Source organism: Somniosus microcephalus, chromosome 6 (assembly GCF_052327205.1).
Source record: "Somniosus microcephalus isolate GS21.2 chromosome 6, FLI_Smic_1.0, whole genome shotgun sequence".
Classification (NCBI taxonomy): Eukaryota; Metazoa; Chordata; class Chondrichthyes; order Squaliformes; family Somniosidae; genus Somniosus; species Somniosus microcephalus.
This window is the reverse complement of record NC_140992.1, coordinates 14,680,497-14,695,754: the sequence shown is the minus strand read 5'-3', so window position 1 is coordinate 14,695,754 and position 15,258 is coordinate 14,680,497. Positions and strand designations below refer to the sequence as shown.

The window sequence follows — 15,258 nt, the reverse complement described above, 5'->3', positions numbered from 1 at the left end:
GGGATGGTGTCGGGACCTCCGAATTCGGGATTTTAGCCCCCCACGCACGCCTAAAAGCCCGGCTCACGGCTCCAGGAAAATCAACCCCTATAAGTTCAAATCTTACCATGGCAGTTTGAGAATTTAAATTCAGTTGAGAAAATCTGGAAATAAATAAACTGGTATCAGTAAAAGTGACCATGAAGCTGTAAAAGCCCAACTGGTTCACTAATGTCCTTTTAGGGAAGGAAGCCTGTCGTCATTACCCAGACTGTTCTATGTATGACTCCAGCTCCACACCAAGGTGGTTGACTCTTAACTGACCTCTGAAACCACTCCGTTGCATCGTACCGTTTCTGTTCAAGATGAAGGCACACCACCTTCTGAGGGCAACAAATGCCAGTGATGTCCACATCCCAAGAATGAAAAAAAGGTCAGGCCGCACCTGTGGAGAAAGTCAGTCGATGTCTCAGGTCTGGGAAGTTCTGCAGGTCCTGAGGAAGGGTCTCGGATCTGAAGCGTCAGCCAACTTGACTTGTTGCTCCAGAGACGCTGCCTAACCCGCTGAGTATTTCCACAGCTGCTTGCTATTTTCGGATTTTCAATATTTTGCTTCCTGCAATCACACTATCTCTCCGTAAACACAATCCACGTCCAGAGTCAAAATATTTACCCTCATGCAGGGGATCAGATTTAGCAATTAAGGAAAAAATATATATTTTGGCGTTTCTTATTACAGGAAACTCTGTTTTATCCGGCACCAACGGGACCGACGTGGTGCCGGTTCATCAAAAATTCCAGATAACCGAGAGCTATAGTAAAAGATACGGAGAGCTGAGAGCTCCGTATAAAGCAACAAACCCTGTTGCTTAGCAACAAACCCTGTTGCTTAGCAACAGGTGCAGAACAATGGCCACAAGTTCCAAGCGTCTCTGTAGCTTAGCAACAGCTGCAGCCACACCCGATTGCACAGCAATAGATCGAGGAAGGCAAGTAATATGAAGTAAAACTTACTTGAACCTACTCCTGAAATTTGCTGGTTAACCGAGATTTCCGGTTATTTAGGTGCCGGTAAATCGAGTTTCCTGTATAGTGAACGCAAGTAAACAAATTCACAGCCGTCGCTCCACTGGCCTTGGGACATCTGCGACTTTCCATCATATTCTTCCTTAATTATTTCAGACACAACAGGCAGGTCATGGTGAATCGTTGGTAGGCAAGGAACAAGAGAGAGTTTAGGTACGGTAAAGACTTTAATGGGAAAAAAAATACAAATGCTTGGACTACGTAAGAACAACAGCTCTTGCATCTTAAAAACGGTCACAGAAATAAATACTGTCTAGAAAACACAGGAACATTCGAACCAGAAACATCTCAAACTAAAACAAAAAGCGTTTTGTATTTTATTCACTTACCAGGAATGATTACGACTACAGCATGACACAGGGCACTGGGCATTCTGACAGCACCCAGACACAACACTGCAGAGGAGTGCAATTTGATTGGTCTCAACATCTCGCGACGACAGGCATACAAGCAGATTTGCCTTTAGATGTAATGACCCTCAATCTTCCACTTAAAGTCATCCTCGACATTGCTTAATGTTGCTCTCTGTTTTCCCTGCTGGACCCCAAGTCTACGGTGGTAAGAAGGGTTTACCCTCGCCGTCCTTTTGTTTTCTGTCCAATATCCAAGATTTGCCTACAAAGGAGTTTCGAGCAGTTCATTTATTTTGCCACCGTGATACCATTGGTTTACCGTTGGGTACAGCTCGTTGATGTGCCAGCTGAACTAGTGCAGAGGTCACAGGAGTTCCTGCAGCTAACCAGTTACTGATGTGCACCAAATGCCCAGAAATCAGAATTCCAATGCAAACCTCTTGGGTTGTCAGTCTGAAAGGCGAGTTTCCTACTGTGTCATTAAGTACACTGAAAGACCGAAGAGGGGAGAAGTTTCCAAAGCTTGGAGTATCATCTACTTGAATCCTTCTTTGGAGTACACGGTCGTATGTCAATTGGCGTTACCTGTGCATTTGCGGTAACTATGATTGGCAGGCATTTCATGAAGAATTGGGAAATGTGGCCAAAGCCAGTTGGTTCTACCTTACATTAGTGACCCGTTCGTTGTAGGTTATCAGAGTTTTGTGTCGACACCGTTTACCCTATGACTGTATACACTGCCTGTCAGATAGCTGAGTAGAAGCTGCGATACATTAAAAATGATGGCGAAGGGGACTGGGACCAATCCCCAATTAGCTGCCGTGCAAGGTCAATGTAAATTCCCACAGAGCGGCCAGGCAAACACACTCAATGCATTGACACGGGGAGTCCTTAAGTATCAACCCGAAACGAAGACTTGCTTTTATGCAACGCCTCATCATTTCTCTCAGAAACATTCCAAAATGATTGAATTACTAAATTGGAAAGTTGCTGTTATGTGGGTATATTCAGCAATCATTTTGTGGACAGCAAGATCCCACAAACGGCATTAAGATGAACGACCAGTTAAATCACTTTCTGGCGACGTCGGTTCAGGGAAGGATGTTGGCCAGGGCACAGGGCACTATTCTTTGAATAGTGGGAACTTTAATGTCCAACTGAACCACAGGCAGATTAACATCTCATCGCCGACAACACAGGCCCCCACCCCCCACCAGCCCCCCTCAATATCTGCAGGGCCTAGCCTAGATTATGTGCTCCAGTCTTGCGGTGGAGCTGGAGCATCGCTTCCGAGTAAGGGTCTCGCATGGCGTTTACCCCCAGTCCAGGATAAGCATTGGTGGATTTGAAGCAGCACCAACAGCAGGAGCCGTGACCAATCTAACCGTTGGATCATGTGGTCAACCCCCACACGCTACGACACTATTGGATGGAAGCACCTGGAGCGGCAACTTCGCCGACGTTCCTCGGCGACGTTGGCGCACTGAAATGGTAGCTCTAAGGCCAAGGCGATCCGAATTGTTCAGTGCGCCCGCGGCCAATGGCAAGGCAAGGCCCATCTACAGGCCGGACGTCTCAAAGTCGAAACTTAACTTAAATTAACGCCAGCACTTGGAAATGAGGGCCAAACCCAATCAGAAGAAAAAGGTTAACCAGGAGAGATTACACAAACTAGGGTTGTATTCCCTGGAATTTAGAAGGTTAAGAGGTGATTTGATCGAAGTTTTCAAGATATTAAGGGGAACAGATAGGGTAGATAGAGAGAAACTATTTCCGCTGGTTGGGGAGTCTAGGACGAGGGGACACAGCCTGACAATTAGAGCCAGGCCTTTCAGGAGTGAAGTTATGAAACACTTCTATACGCAAAGGATGGTAGAAGTGTGGAACTCTCTTCCACAAACGGCAGCTGATGCGAGATCATTTGTTAATTTTAAATCTGAGATGGACAGCTTTTTGTTAACAAAATGGTATTAAGGAATATGGGGCAAAGGCAAAATATGGAGTTAGGTCACGGATCAGCTATGATCTCACTGAATGGCGGAACAGGCTCGAGGGGCTGATTGGTCTACTCTTGATCCTATCTTTAGGCCCACAGCCTGAAATGGACCCCATCGATCTCAGGCAATTGAACCACAGGGCCAATTTTAACCTAAATCGCCAGGCGGGAATCCCACGGGATCGGGTGCAGCGCTGGTTTTACACCCCGCCCGACTTTACATTGAAGTCAATGGACAGCAATATTGGGCGGGGTGTAAAACCGGCGTTCCAGCCAATCCCGTGGGATTCCCGCCCGGCGAATTTGGTTAAAATTACCCCCATGGTTTCTGTTAGTGACAACAAAGGTAGAGACCACAGAAGAGGGGGCCCCATAAGAGAGGACACTTGGGGTGATTAAGGACAATAGTCCAACAGTGCTTCAAAGGGACAGTCGCCCCTCTGATTTCCCCCCACCCCGAGGATTTTTGGCCGCAATGGATTACCAGTGTCTATTAGTTAATTTTTTTCCAGCTAAGTCTCAGTGCTTTCTGTTTGTCGTTTTTTTTTTAATGTTTAAAAAAAGTCAAATTGGACGCTAGAGAAAAACAAAGCGGTGCCCGGCTGTCTCACCTCGGATCAGGTAGGTCCAGCATTAAGTTAACAGCCGACACGAAGCGCCCTCTCTCATCGCTTTAGAGTTATGTACAAACATTTCAATTTCAGAGAAAAGTATATCCCGTCACAAAATTAACAGATTGTAAAGAGAGGAGAAAATGAAAAGGAACTGCAGATGTTGGAAATAGACAGCAGGTGCGCCAACATCTGTAAAGGGAAAAGAAGGGTGAATGTTTTGGGTATAATTTCTGGTCGGAACGCAGGGTTCTGACGAGGGTCCTGCACCCTGCCTTTTCTTGGTTCAGACGCTGTGTATTTCCTGTTTTTACTCAAACTGCTTATCCTTAGTTTCAGTCTCAGCAAAAGAACTGACCTCTGAACTTTCCTTGGGGCGGGTGGGGGGTGGGGGAATGCTTTCAGTTTCAACCTAGAATTGTAAAGGATGGCTTGCTTACTGCGCAGGAGGACAACAAATGAAGAATGAAGCTATCTAGTGATGCCGCACTATCAGCGACGTGTCACACGTCAGTGACCTGCCACTGCCCCTCCCCTTTAAGTCAGGTCTACACTCTATACCAGAATGTAATTACACTTCTCAACACGCCAGGCATTTTATTCTATGCGTACAGGCCAATGCAGTCTTACCAACGAGACCTTTGGGCATATTCTCCAAAACATCTGTTCCAAGTTAGCCAAAAAAAAGTTAAGAACACAAAACAACTCTGCACTTGCGAGCTACAAATATGGTGTTTAAGGCTCAGCTCCGAACCCCTCGAGAATCCGTTCACAGGCATCGCAGCTTCAGTAGCTCTGGAATCGAGGTGTGTAGTTCTTTGCGCTGGCATTGTCTTGCGTGGTTATCAAGTCTATGATCGCTGACAGGACAGCACAGTCTTTCGATCGATTATTCCAATCCACAGGTCGGGGCTTCTTAATCTTCTCTTGCAGAAGGGTATCTAGTTCCTTCTTCAGATCCTGTAGTGAGAGAAAGGCCTCAGCATGAATACACAGTGCAGGTTAAACAGTGTGAGCCTGCAACAACCCAGCACAGAGATCTGATCAATACTTAATTTGGCCAGAGTAAGTCAAGTTGGACTAACTTTCTTCCAGGAGATGGAATCGCTAATTGGAGGAAAGGAACTGAAGACTTTCCAGATATTCCTAACACAGTGTTGGAAAAGTAAGCTCCTGTGATTCTGCTCATGTGCTTCTTGATGAGATAGGTGCCGAGTCAAGAGGGATCTGGACCGAGTAGATAGAGAGAAACTGTTCCCATTAGCAGAAGGGTCGAGAACCAGAGGACACAGATTTAAGGAGATTGGCAAAAGAACCAAAGGCGACGTAGGAAAAAACCTTTTTACGCAGCGAGTGGTTAAGATCAGGAATGCACTGCCTGAGAGGGTGGTGGGGGCAGACTCAATTTTATCTTTCAAAAGGGAGTTGGATAAGTATCTGAAGGAAAAAAAATTGCAGGGCTACAGGGAAAAGGCAGGGGAGTGGGACTAGCTGAGAGTCGGCACGGGCTCGACGGGCCGAATGGCCTTCTTCCCTGCTGTAACCATTCTATGATTCTATGAGTCGCACCTGGTGGGCTGCCTCTGTTACTGTGCCAGGCAGACCAAGCCAGTCCCAGGCTGGTGAAGTCAGCAGGTCTCAAGCCAGCGTAGCAAGTGTTATAATCGTTCCAAGCTAAGGAACAGTGCGGGGGAAAAGGAAACATACCCACTAAGGATTCCCAACTCCTGATCACTATTCAGTGACCCATGCAAGGGAAGCACGGGTGTGTGAAATACAAGTGAGGACAGAAGTTGACTTGGGAGATGACGCCCCTTACAGCCAAATAGCCCTCTGATGCTCAGTTTGTGAAGAATGGTCAACTGGGGCAAGGTGCGGAACGCCCGGAGATCCGCATCCCAAACAAGAGTCAGGTTCAGCACCTTCAGGAGACGAGGGCCCTGATTTTAACTCCAGGTGGAATCCCCGCTCAGGCTCGAGCTAAAATTAGAATCGGGTCTCATGCAACGTTCCCTCTAAGCTGTGCGGGACCGGCTTTTTCAATGTTAAGTTTCGCACCTGCGTGAAACTGTGAATGGGCCGCGCAGCCCCCAAAAATTAGGGGGACCATCGGTCTCATGATGTCATCGGGCCGCAACACCCATGTGTAAAGAAGGACTCTGTTGGCTGCAGGCTCGTGTCCCCCCCCCCTGTTGCCTGGTCAGGAGAGCAGGTTAAAATTGCAGATAACAACAGAAAATGCTGGAAACACTCAGCAGGCCAGGCAGCATCCGTGGAGAGAGAGACAGAGTTAAAGTTTCAGGTCTGGGACCCTTCATCAGATCTGGAAAAGGCTGGAGATGTAACAGATAATAAGCAGGTGCAGAGACAGGGGCGGTTGGGGGGGGGGGGGGGGGAGGGGAGGAAGGAACTGAAGGAACATTCTGTGCTAAGGTAGGAGGCAGGACAGGTAAAAAGGTTCCAAATGGGGATGGCAAAATCATATAGCCTGAAAACTGGGGGTAGGGTTTATAGTCTGAAGTTGTTGAACTCGATACTGAGTCCAGAAGGCTGTAAAGTGCCTAATCGAAAGATGAGGTGCTGTTCTTCGAGCTTACATTGAGCTTCATTGGAACAATATAAGAGGCCGAGGACAGAGAGATCAGAGTGGGTGTGAAGCGGAGAATTAAAGTGACAGGCGACCGGAAGCTCGGGGTCACCCTTACGGACTGAATGGAGGTGTTCCGCAAAGCGGTCAACCTAATCTGCGTTTGGTCTCCCCAATGTAGAGGAGACTGCATCGTGAGCAGCGAATGGAAGGTGGCATCATCAGAACAGACGCGGCGGAGACGGAGAAACTGTTTGAAAGTTACTTCCAGGCAGCGCATCGCAACTCGCTGCACAAAAAAAAAAATTCTCATCTCCCATGGTCCTTTTGCCAATTATCTTAAATCTGTGTCCTCTGGTGACTGACCCTCCTGCCAGTGGAAACAGTGTCTCGCTCATTGCTCTTATCAAAACCCTTCATAATTAGCTAATGAAGAGGGACTTTTATGGAAGAAGTATGAGTTATACAGGCAGGTTCAGAATAACGTCTCTGGAACTTTATCAGTAGATTATAAATGTGGATTGATGAGGTTTAGTAGCACAATTACCAAGCTTCAATATCTACAACCTGCTTATGAATTTCTCAAATAAAGCAACGTATTGGAAACACACAGCCGGCCGGCCAGTCTCTGAACGAGAAAGATCGGTTCGAATTTCAACGCATTGTCACGATACAATTCTCAATTTGTTTTTTTTTTACCTTTACTAAATGGGCTATTCTGGATGGCGACTGAAACACAATCCATTCATCCACAGAGATGGTCTCCTGGTCCTGCTCCTTCTGTATCGAGATATCTCCTCCAAAGAACAGCAAGGAGTAAGGGGAGACCTCCGTGCAATCGTACAGGTAGATCTGTAAAACAGTCAAGACACGCAAGGTCCTGGGTAAGTACGAGCCAGCAACGCTAGAGAGAAAGCCCGCTAACGATCGGCTGCGATTTAAATGCTCCGGGGAGGGCGCTGCGATTGGGAACCAGATGGTCAGATGCATTCTGATTCTAAATGCGCAAAATGGGCGATGGCAAGTCGGCAGCCCGTTTTGCACGCGGCCCAATTTTCTTTTCTACTGAAGTCAATCAAGAAAAGAAAAATGGGCGGAGTGTAAACAGACGGCCGATTCACTATCACCCAGTTGGCCCGACAGACTAAGACCGATTTTATACCCGTAAACATTTTAACTCTCGAAGCTGACCCGCCGTTAACACTTCCGGCATTTCTCTCACGCTGTTGAGAAACTCCAGCTTTCAGGAAAACCTTTAGGAGGGAGGTGTGCGTCAAACACAAGTTAGTACAGGTAGACTACCCTTTATCCGGACTTCCGAAAACCGAAACCCTCTAAAAACCGAAGGTTTTTTCGGCCAGCGTAAGTCGTGCGCACGACCCCCCGCCGACCCCGACCGTAAGTCGGCGGGGGTCGGGGTCGGCGGGGGGGGGGGGGGGGGTCAGCGCCGGCGGAGGTCCGCGGGGGGGTCGGCGCCGGCGGGGGGGGGGGGGGGGGTCGGGGCCGGCGGGGGTCCGCAGGGGGGGTCGGCGGGGGTCGGGTTCGGCGGGGGGTCGTGCCCCTGCTGACCCACCTTCCGAAATCCAAAATTCTCCGAAAACCGAAACACGGCTGGTCCCGAGGTTTTCGGATAAAGGATAGTCTACCTGTAATAAATGTTTCCTGATCATGCTCATTTCAAATACTCACGGTATTGTTTAGAAATTTGTAATGGGGAGAAGGGAAGAGTGACGAGTGTCCCAAATGGACCCTGTGCACACAGCTTTCTCTCAACCTTCCCAAAGTAAACATGGCCAGGCTTGACACTGCACTTGGAGGACACAGAAGCCATCCTCCGAAGACCTGGAAGCCGCCCCCCCTCCCCCGCCCAAAACGGGAAAGAGACTTACATTTATGTAGCAGCTTTCACGACCTCAGGATGTCCCAAAGCGCTTTACAGCCAAAGAACTACTTTTGAAGTGTAGTCAACGTTGCAATGTAGGAAACGCGGCAGCCAATTTGCGCACAGCAAGCTCCCACAAACAGTAATGTGATAACGACCAGAAAATCTGATTTTAGTAATGTTGGTTGAGGGATAAATGTTAGCCCAGGACGCCGGGGAGAACTCCACTGCTCTTCTTCAAAATAGTGCCATGGGATCTTTTTATGTCCACCTGAGGGGGCAGACGGGGCCTGATAGACGGCACCTCAGAAAGTGCAAACACTCCCTCAGTAATGCACTGGAGTGTCAGCCTAGATTTTGTGCTCAAGTCTTTGGAGTGGGACTCAAACCCACAACCTTCTGACTCAGATTTTACCACCGAGCTGACCCACTGGAAGGCCGAGAAGTACCCGGCTCTCGACCGTTACAGCTGATGTCAGGTCCCCAGAATATAGGGAATCTTCTCCACCCTGAGGAGAGTCGAGAGCTGTGAGAGATGGAGATGAACAATCCACCAAGCAACGCTCTAAGGGACCCTTTCATCAATGGTGCTTCCCAAAGTAAATCAGAGGACGCAATTGTTGCAGTCTTGATACCCTCCCAATGCAGTTTACATGAAACTGGATTTTAAATCCTATGAGGGGGCCTTGGGACGATGGATATTTCACTGAAACCTTAAACCATAGCGGTGATTTTGCAATCCAGCGCCTGGAGGGAGTCCACCGTGGAAAATTGTCAGCGTGCTGCCCGTCCGCTAAAACGCTTGGATGGAAAAATCAGACTCAGGCTCACCCCAGCGAGAGTGACAGATCGCGGAATCATCCCTTATACGTAGAGAACAACTGTACCGTGACAGTTCTGAAGTGATTTAGGGGAGCAGAGAGAGAGAGAGGAGACTTTTAAAGGAACACTCACACTGGTCGTCCGCATCTTCAAGTGGTAGATCAGCCAGTTGTGCTGAAATTCTCCCTCTTCAGCATTCACAGATTTTGGGTGAATGTTGACCCTTCCGTCTGACTTGGTGAAGACTTTAGCCCTGAAAATGCACAGCAGAGGATTGAGAGACTCCAGTCGTTGAGGTGGGGGGGGGGGGGGGGGGGGCGGCGGTAAGAAGAGGAGGTGTCACCCGATCGTCAGCTACAACTTCGGCGGAAGAATCGCGAACGCTCATGAAACGTGTCATTCTCCCAGGATTCTTCCTCCCAAAGTGGTGGACGAGCAAGAGTGTGTGCTAGTGTGTGCATATGCGAGTGTGAGCGTATGTGAGAGTGCATGAGTGTGTGTGTGTGTGAGTGATTGCATCTGAGTGTGCATGTGTGTGAATCCATGAGTGTGTGTGAGAGTCTATGAAAGTGGACATCAGGGAGACGGGACAGGGTTTTTAACACCTTCTTTCTCATCATAGTCAAACAGGCTGCCGACAATCACTGTGCGATTGGCCACTTGTGCGAGTTACTCAGAGGGTGATCAGTGCCTGTAACCCAGAGCAGCCTTCATGGGAGGCGACGAAGGGGGGGGGACGATAGGAAATTTGGCAAAAAGGGAAGCACTCTCCTTCAACGGGAAGATGGGATTGTTCGGATCACAGCCTGCCTCACCTTCCATCTTCTTCAGTGATCATCCCACAGGAGATGCAATTCAAAGCAAAGCAAGTGGGACAAGGTCCACTTCCCCTCATTTGCTTTTGCACCGAGAACTGAAGGAACTCGCACGACAGAGGGAACCGATCAACAGGCAGCCCTGGCACCTCAAGCAGCTAAAGCCCTGGTTGGAGACCAATACTCAAAAGCCGAGTAGCTCGCATTGTGTTTACTTTGTCTCCTTCCGCATTTTATTTCAAGAAACCAAAACATTATAAACAAATAGATTACAGGAACATCTGACAATTAAATGCCCACATCTGGACAAGTTTTTAAATTTCTAATTACCAAAAGCAAGAGAAAAATCATACACTGGCTTTCACATGAATATAGTGCGGCATCTATCGGAGGCTACACTAACAGCATAATTGCACGTATTTGTACAGTAATCTAACATGCTTCATGTCTGAGGTGGGCAGTATAGCGGAAAAGCAGCAATCCGCTGGGGGAAGGAGGATTTCTGTATTTATCGCTCAATAATACAATAAGCTTGTTGGGCCAAACAAATGGGGCCCAGCGAGTGTCACCTGGCTGTTAAGTGTCAACTCAACGGGCAGCACTCTCCCCTCTGGGTCAGAGGTCGCACAATCGGGCCCATATCAGGACTTCAGCCCAGAGCCTAGACTGACGATTCAGCCCAGAGCCTAGACTGACGATTCAGCCCAGTGCGGAGGGGAGTGTTACACAGTTGGAGATGCTGTATTTCAGAAGAGATGTTAAACCGAGGTCCTGCCCGTTTGTTCAGGTGAACTTTAAAGCAGCAATGGGAAAGACAGCAAGGTGGGCAATCTGGAAGACTGAATTCAAATGAACCAAAGGGCCTGCTTCATCATCACATCCCGTGATTGAAGTCTCAAGCCTTTTGCCTAGTGATGTCTCAGCAGGGTTTGGAGAGAAGGTTACCCAATGACAGTCTTAATATTACATAGCACAGGAAACTTTGGTTTATCCGGAGGTTAACTGTCCGGAATGCTCGATCCACCGGCAAAATTCAGGAGCCGTTTCGTTGGTTTTTTTTTCTTTTTGTTGCTTTTTTTCCCCCCAGTCAGGCTCTGCAAGGTCTCGCTGAAGCTGTTGCTAAGCTACAGAGATGCTTGCAAGGTACGGCCGACTGTTTAGAAGCTGTTGCTAAGCAACAGGGTTTGTTGATTCACACGGAGCTGAAAAGCTCCGTATGTTTCAACATTAGCACTGGTTTGTCCGGCAGTTTTGATGGGACGGCAACAGCGTGGTTCCGTCGGTGCCTGATAGCACAAAGTTTCCTGCATTTACAGCACAGAAACAGGCCATTCGGCCCAACTGGCCTATTCCTGCATTTATGCTCCACACACGCTTCCTCCCATTCTACTTCATCTCACCCTATCAGCATATCCTTCTATTCCTTTCTCCCTCATGTGCTTATCTAGCTTCCCCTTAAATGCTAGGATCCCAGCTATTCACAATATATATTAATGATCTAGACAAGTTTGCAGACGACACAAAGCTGGGTGGGCATGTGTGCTGTGAGGAGGATGCAGAGAAACTCCAGTATGATTTGGACAGGTTGGGTGATTTGGCAGATGCAGTATAATGTGGATAAGTGCGAGGTTATCCACTTTGGTGGCAAAAACAGGAAGGCAGATTATTATCTGAATGGCAATAGATTGGGAGAAGGGGAAGTGCAATGAGACCTGGGTGTCCTTGTGCACCAGTCGCTGAAGGCAAGCATGCAGGTGCAGCAGGTGGTTAAGAAGGCAAATGGTATGTTGGCCTTCATAGCGAGAGGGTTTGAGTACAGGAGCAAGGAAGTCTTGCTGCAGTTGTACAGGGCCTTGGTGAGACCACACCTTGAGTATTGTGTGCAGTTTTGGTCGCCTTATCTGAGGAAGGATGTTCTTGCCATGGAGGGAGTGCAGCGAAGATTCACCAGACTGATACTTAGGATGGCAGGAATGACGTATGAGGAGAGATTGGGTCGATTGGGCTTATACTCTCTGGAGTTTAGAAGAATGAGAGGGGATCTCATTAAAACTTATAAAATTCTAACAGGACTAGACAGACTAGATGCAGGAAGGATGTTCCCGATGGCGGGGGAGTCCAGAACCAGGGGTCACAGTCTAAGGATAAGGGGTAAGCCATTTAGGACAGAGATGAGGAGGAATTTCTTCACCCAGAGAGTGGTGAACCTGTGGAATTCTCTACCACAGAAGGCAGTTGAGGCCAATTCATTAAATATATTCAAGAAGGAGTTGGATATATTTCTTAAGGCTAAAGGGATCAAGGGATATGGGGAGAAAGCAGGGACCGGGTACTGAACTTGGATGATCAGCCATGATCGCATTGAATGGCGGAGCAGGCTCGAGGGGCCGAATGGCCTACTCCTGCTCCTATCTTCTATGTTTCTATCTATGCTAATTGCCTCAACCACTCCCTGTGGTAGTGAGTTCCACATGCTAACCGCTCTCTGGGTTATAGCAGTTTCTCCTGAATTCCCTATTGGATTTATTAGTGACCATCTTCTATTTATGACCCAGGTTCACATAGTGAGGTTGCGCTATACATGAAAAAGTAATTTTCTCACATTTTTCTCTTCTTGCTGAAACTTGGTCGCACTTTCGCCACTTTCGGATACAAGCCCGCACAGACTACGGCTTTAATTAGCTTCTCATTGTCTGTCGGAACAGAACAGATATTCTGTCAAAAAGCTGACAGGATGGTGGGAAACAAAAAAACACATTTTCATCCCTGCTGAGATTTTAATGAATTTTCCTTCCGTTAATTACCTGAATTTATATTTGCCTTGGGATCTCGGGAATTCTTGCTGCTGACAAAGCCAGCCACCAGCAGATGCTCAGCAAACTGTCCTTTCATGTTATGAAGCATCTGTAGTGACGCAATAAGCAACGGGTTATTTCAGAACACTATTCCGACATGTATGCAACCTTCTTTAATCGCCATAATAGAGGGGACCCCACCCACATAATGGAAACTTAAGCATGATCGAGAGCCCTCAATCTCCATCTTTCGTGTACGGTATAGCAATATACTGTACCCGGTGGAGAGGGTCAGCAGCTTCAAATTCCTGGGTGTATTCATTACGGAGGACATAACATGATCCCATCACATCGACGCCGTAAGAAAGAAGGCATGCCAACACCTGTTCTTCCTCAGGAGACTGAAGAAATTTGGAATGGCCCCCCAGATTCTCACCAACTTCTACCGGTGCACCATCGAGAGTATCTTGTCCGGCTGCATCACTACCTGGTATGGCAACTGCACCGCCACAGACCGCAAGGCTCTACAGATGGTGGTGAAAGCTGCACAACATACTATAGGAATTAAGCTACCTGCTGTGCAGGATATCTACCCCGAGAGGTGCCGGGGGAAGGCCCTGAGAATCATCAAAGACGCGAGCCACCCCAGCCACAACCTCTTCGCCCTGCTCCAGTCTGGTAAAAGATACCGAAGTATACGGTCTCGTACCAGCAGGTTTCGAAACAGCTTCTACCCCCAGGCCATAAGACTCATGAACGAATAATTTATTATTATTTATTACTGTTGTCTTATTTATTATTACTGTATTTCTATTAGTATTTTTATCATTGCTATGCCATATTTATTCCAATGTTGGGAGGACTCTTAAAAATCAACATTTCATTGTGCAGTACAAGTCTGCTGCATATATGACAAATAAAATTGAATTGAATTGAATACCCCGGGCACAGAAGTGACGACAATTGCAATACAAATAACAAGGCATCAGCAGGCTGTGCAACAAGATGATGTCGCATAGGAACATTAGGAACAGGAGGAGGCCATTCAATCAGATCGTGGCTAATCTCTACCTCAACTTCATTTTCCCGCCTTTGCTCCAGAGCCCGATACTCTTACCTAACAGAAACATCTGTCGATCTCAGTCTCATGCAAGGCTTTGTTCTACAGAAATTGAGCTGGGTGTTCAAGACCTTGTTCTTTGGAACTCGCTTCCTAAACCTCTCCAGCTTTCCAGCTCCCTCAGCTCCTATAAGTACCTTTTTAAACCCACCTTTGGTCGCCCCCTAACCGGTTCCGTCCTGACCCGACATCTGTTTTCCATGCTCCTTTTAGAATCTTACAGCACAGAAAGAAGCCATTTGGCCCATTGTGCCTGTGCCGGCTCTTTACTGTCAGTGCAGCAGTCCCTCTGTATTACACTGACACTCCAGTGCAGTACAGAGGGAGTGCTGCACTGTCAGAGGTGCCGTCTTTCGGATGAGACGTTAAACCGAGGCCCCGTCTGCTCTCTCAGGTGGACGGAAAAGATCCCATGGCACTGTTTCAAAGAAGAGCAGGGGAGTCATCCCCGGTGTCCTGGCCAATATTTATCCCTCAATCAGCATCACTAAAAAACAGATTATCTGGTCATTATCACATTGCTGTTTGTGGGAGCTTGCTGTGCACAAATTGGCTGCCACGTTTCCAACATTACAACAGTGACTACACTTCAAAAAGTACTTCATTGGCTGTAAAGTACTTTGAGATGTCCGGTGGTCGTGAAAGGCGCTATATAAATGCAAGTCCTTTATTTTCTTGGAGCTATCCAACTAGTCCCACACACCCTGCTCTTTCCCCATAGCCCTGCAAATATTTACTTTTCAGGTATTTATCCAATTCCCTTCTGAAAGTTACTATTGAATTGGCTTCCACCACCCTTCCAGATCATTAAAAAAAAATTCTCCTCATCCCCCCTCTGGCTTTTTTTTGTCAATTATCTTAAATCTGTGGGTTACCTCCTGCCAGTGGAAACAGTTTCTCCCTATCTACTCTATCCAAACCCCTCATAATTTTGAACGCCTCCAATAAATCTCCCCTTAACCTTTCTCTGCTCTAAGGAGAACAACCCCAGGTTATTAGAGGACTTGACAATAGACTATTTATCTCACTGCTGTTTGTGGGGCCTTGCCACGTACAGATTGACTGCTGTGCTTACCCAAGCAAGAACGGCGACTGCCCTTCGTAAGTGAAAGTAAATCCTCGGACGCGAGGCGCTTAAGATGGCCTGAGAATGTGCTAAGGATCAATGTAAATTCATTATGTAGTGCGTCCCATGTCGATCCTGGTCCTGAA

At 47.6% G+C, this 15,258-nt stretch overlaps 1 protein-coding gene across 3 annotated transcripts in view; it reads right to left on the bottom strand.

Annotated features, from left to right (window-relative positions):
* Positions 1–1,213: 1,213 nt before the first annotated feature.
* Positions 1,214–15,258, bottom strand: part of dhx36 (DEAH (Asp-Glu-Ala-His) box polypeptide 36) — a 109,091-nt gene continuing 95,046 nt past the window's right edge. For 2 of the 3 annotated variants that reach the window (XM_085989752.1, XM_085989753.1), the window contains 5 exons: positions 12,936–13,035; positions 12,734–12,824; positions 9,449–9,569; positions 7,312–7,464; positions 1,214–4,985 (listed from right to left, as the gene is read on the bottom strand). In XM_085989752.1, coding sequence (XP_085845878.1) covers positions 4,812–4,985; positions 7,312–7,464; positions 9,449–9,569; positions 12,734–12,824; positions 12,936–13,035 — 639 coding nt within the window. In that variant the 3' untranslated portion in view covers positions 1,214–4,811. The remainder of the gene's footprint in view (positions 4,986–7,311; positions 7,465–9,448; positions 9,570–12,733; positions 12,825–12,935; positions 13,036–15,258) is intronic. The other variant, XM_085989754.1, reaches the window with a different exon arrangement.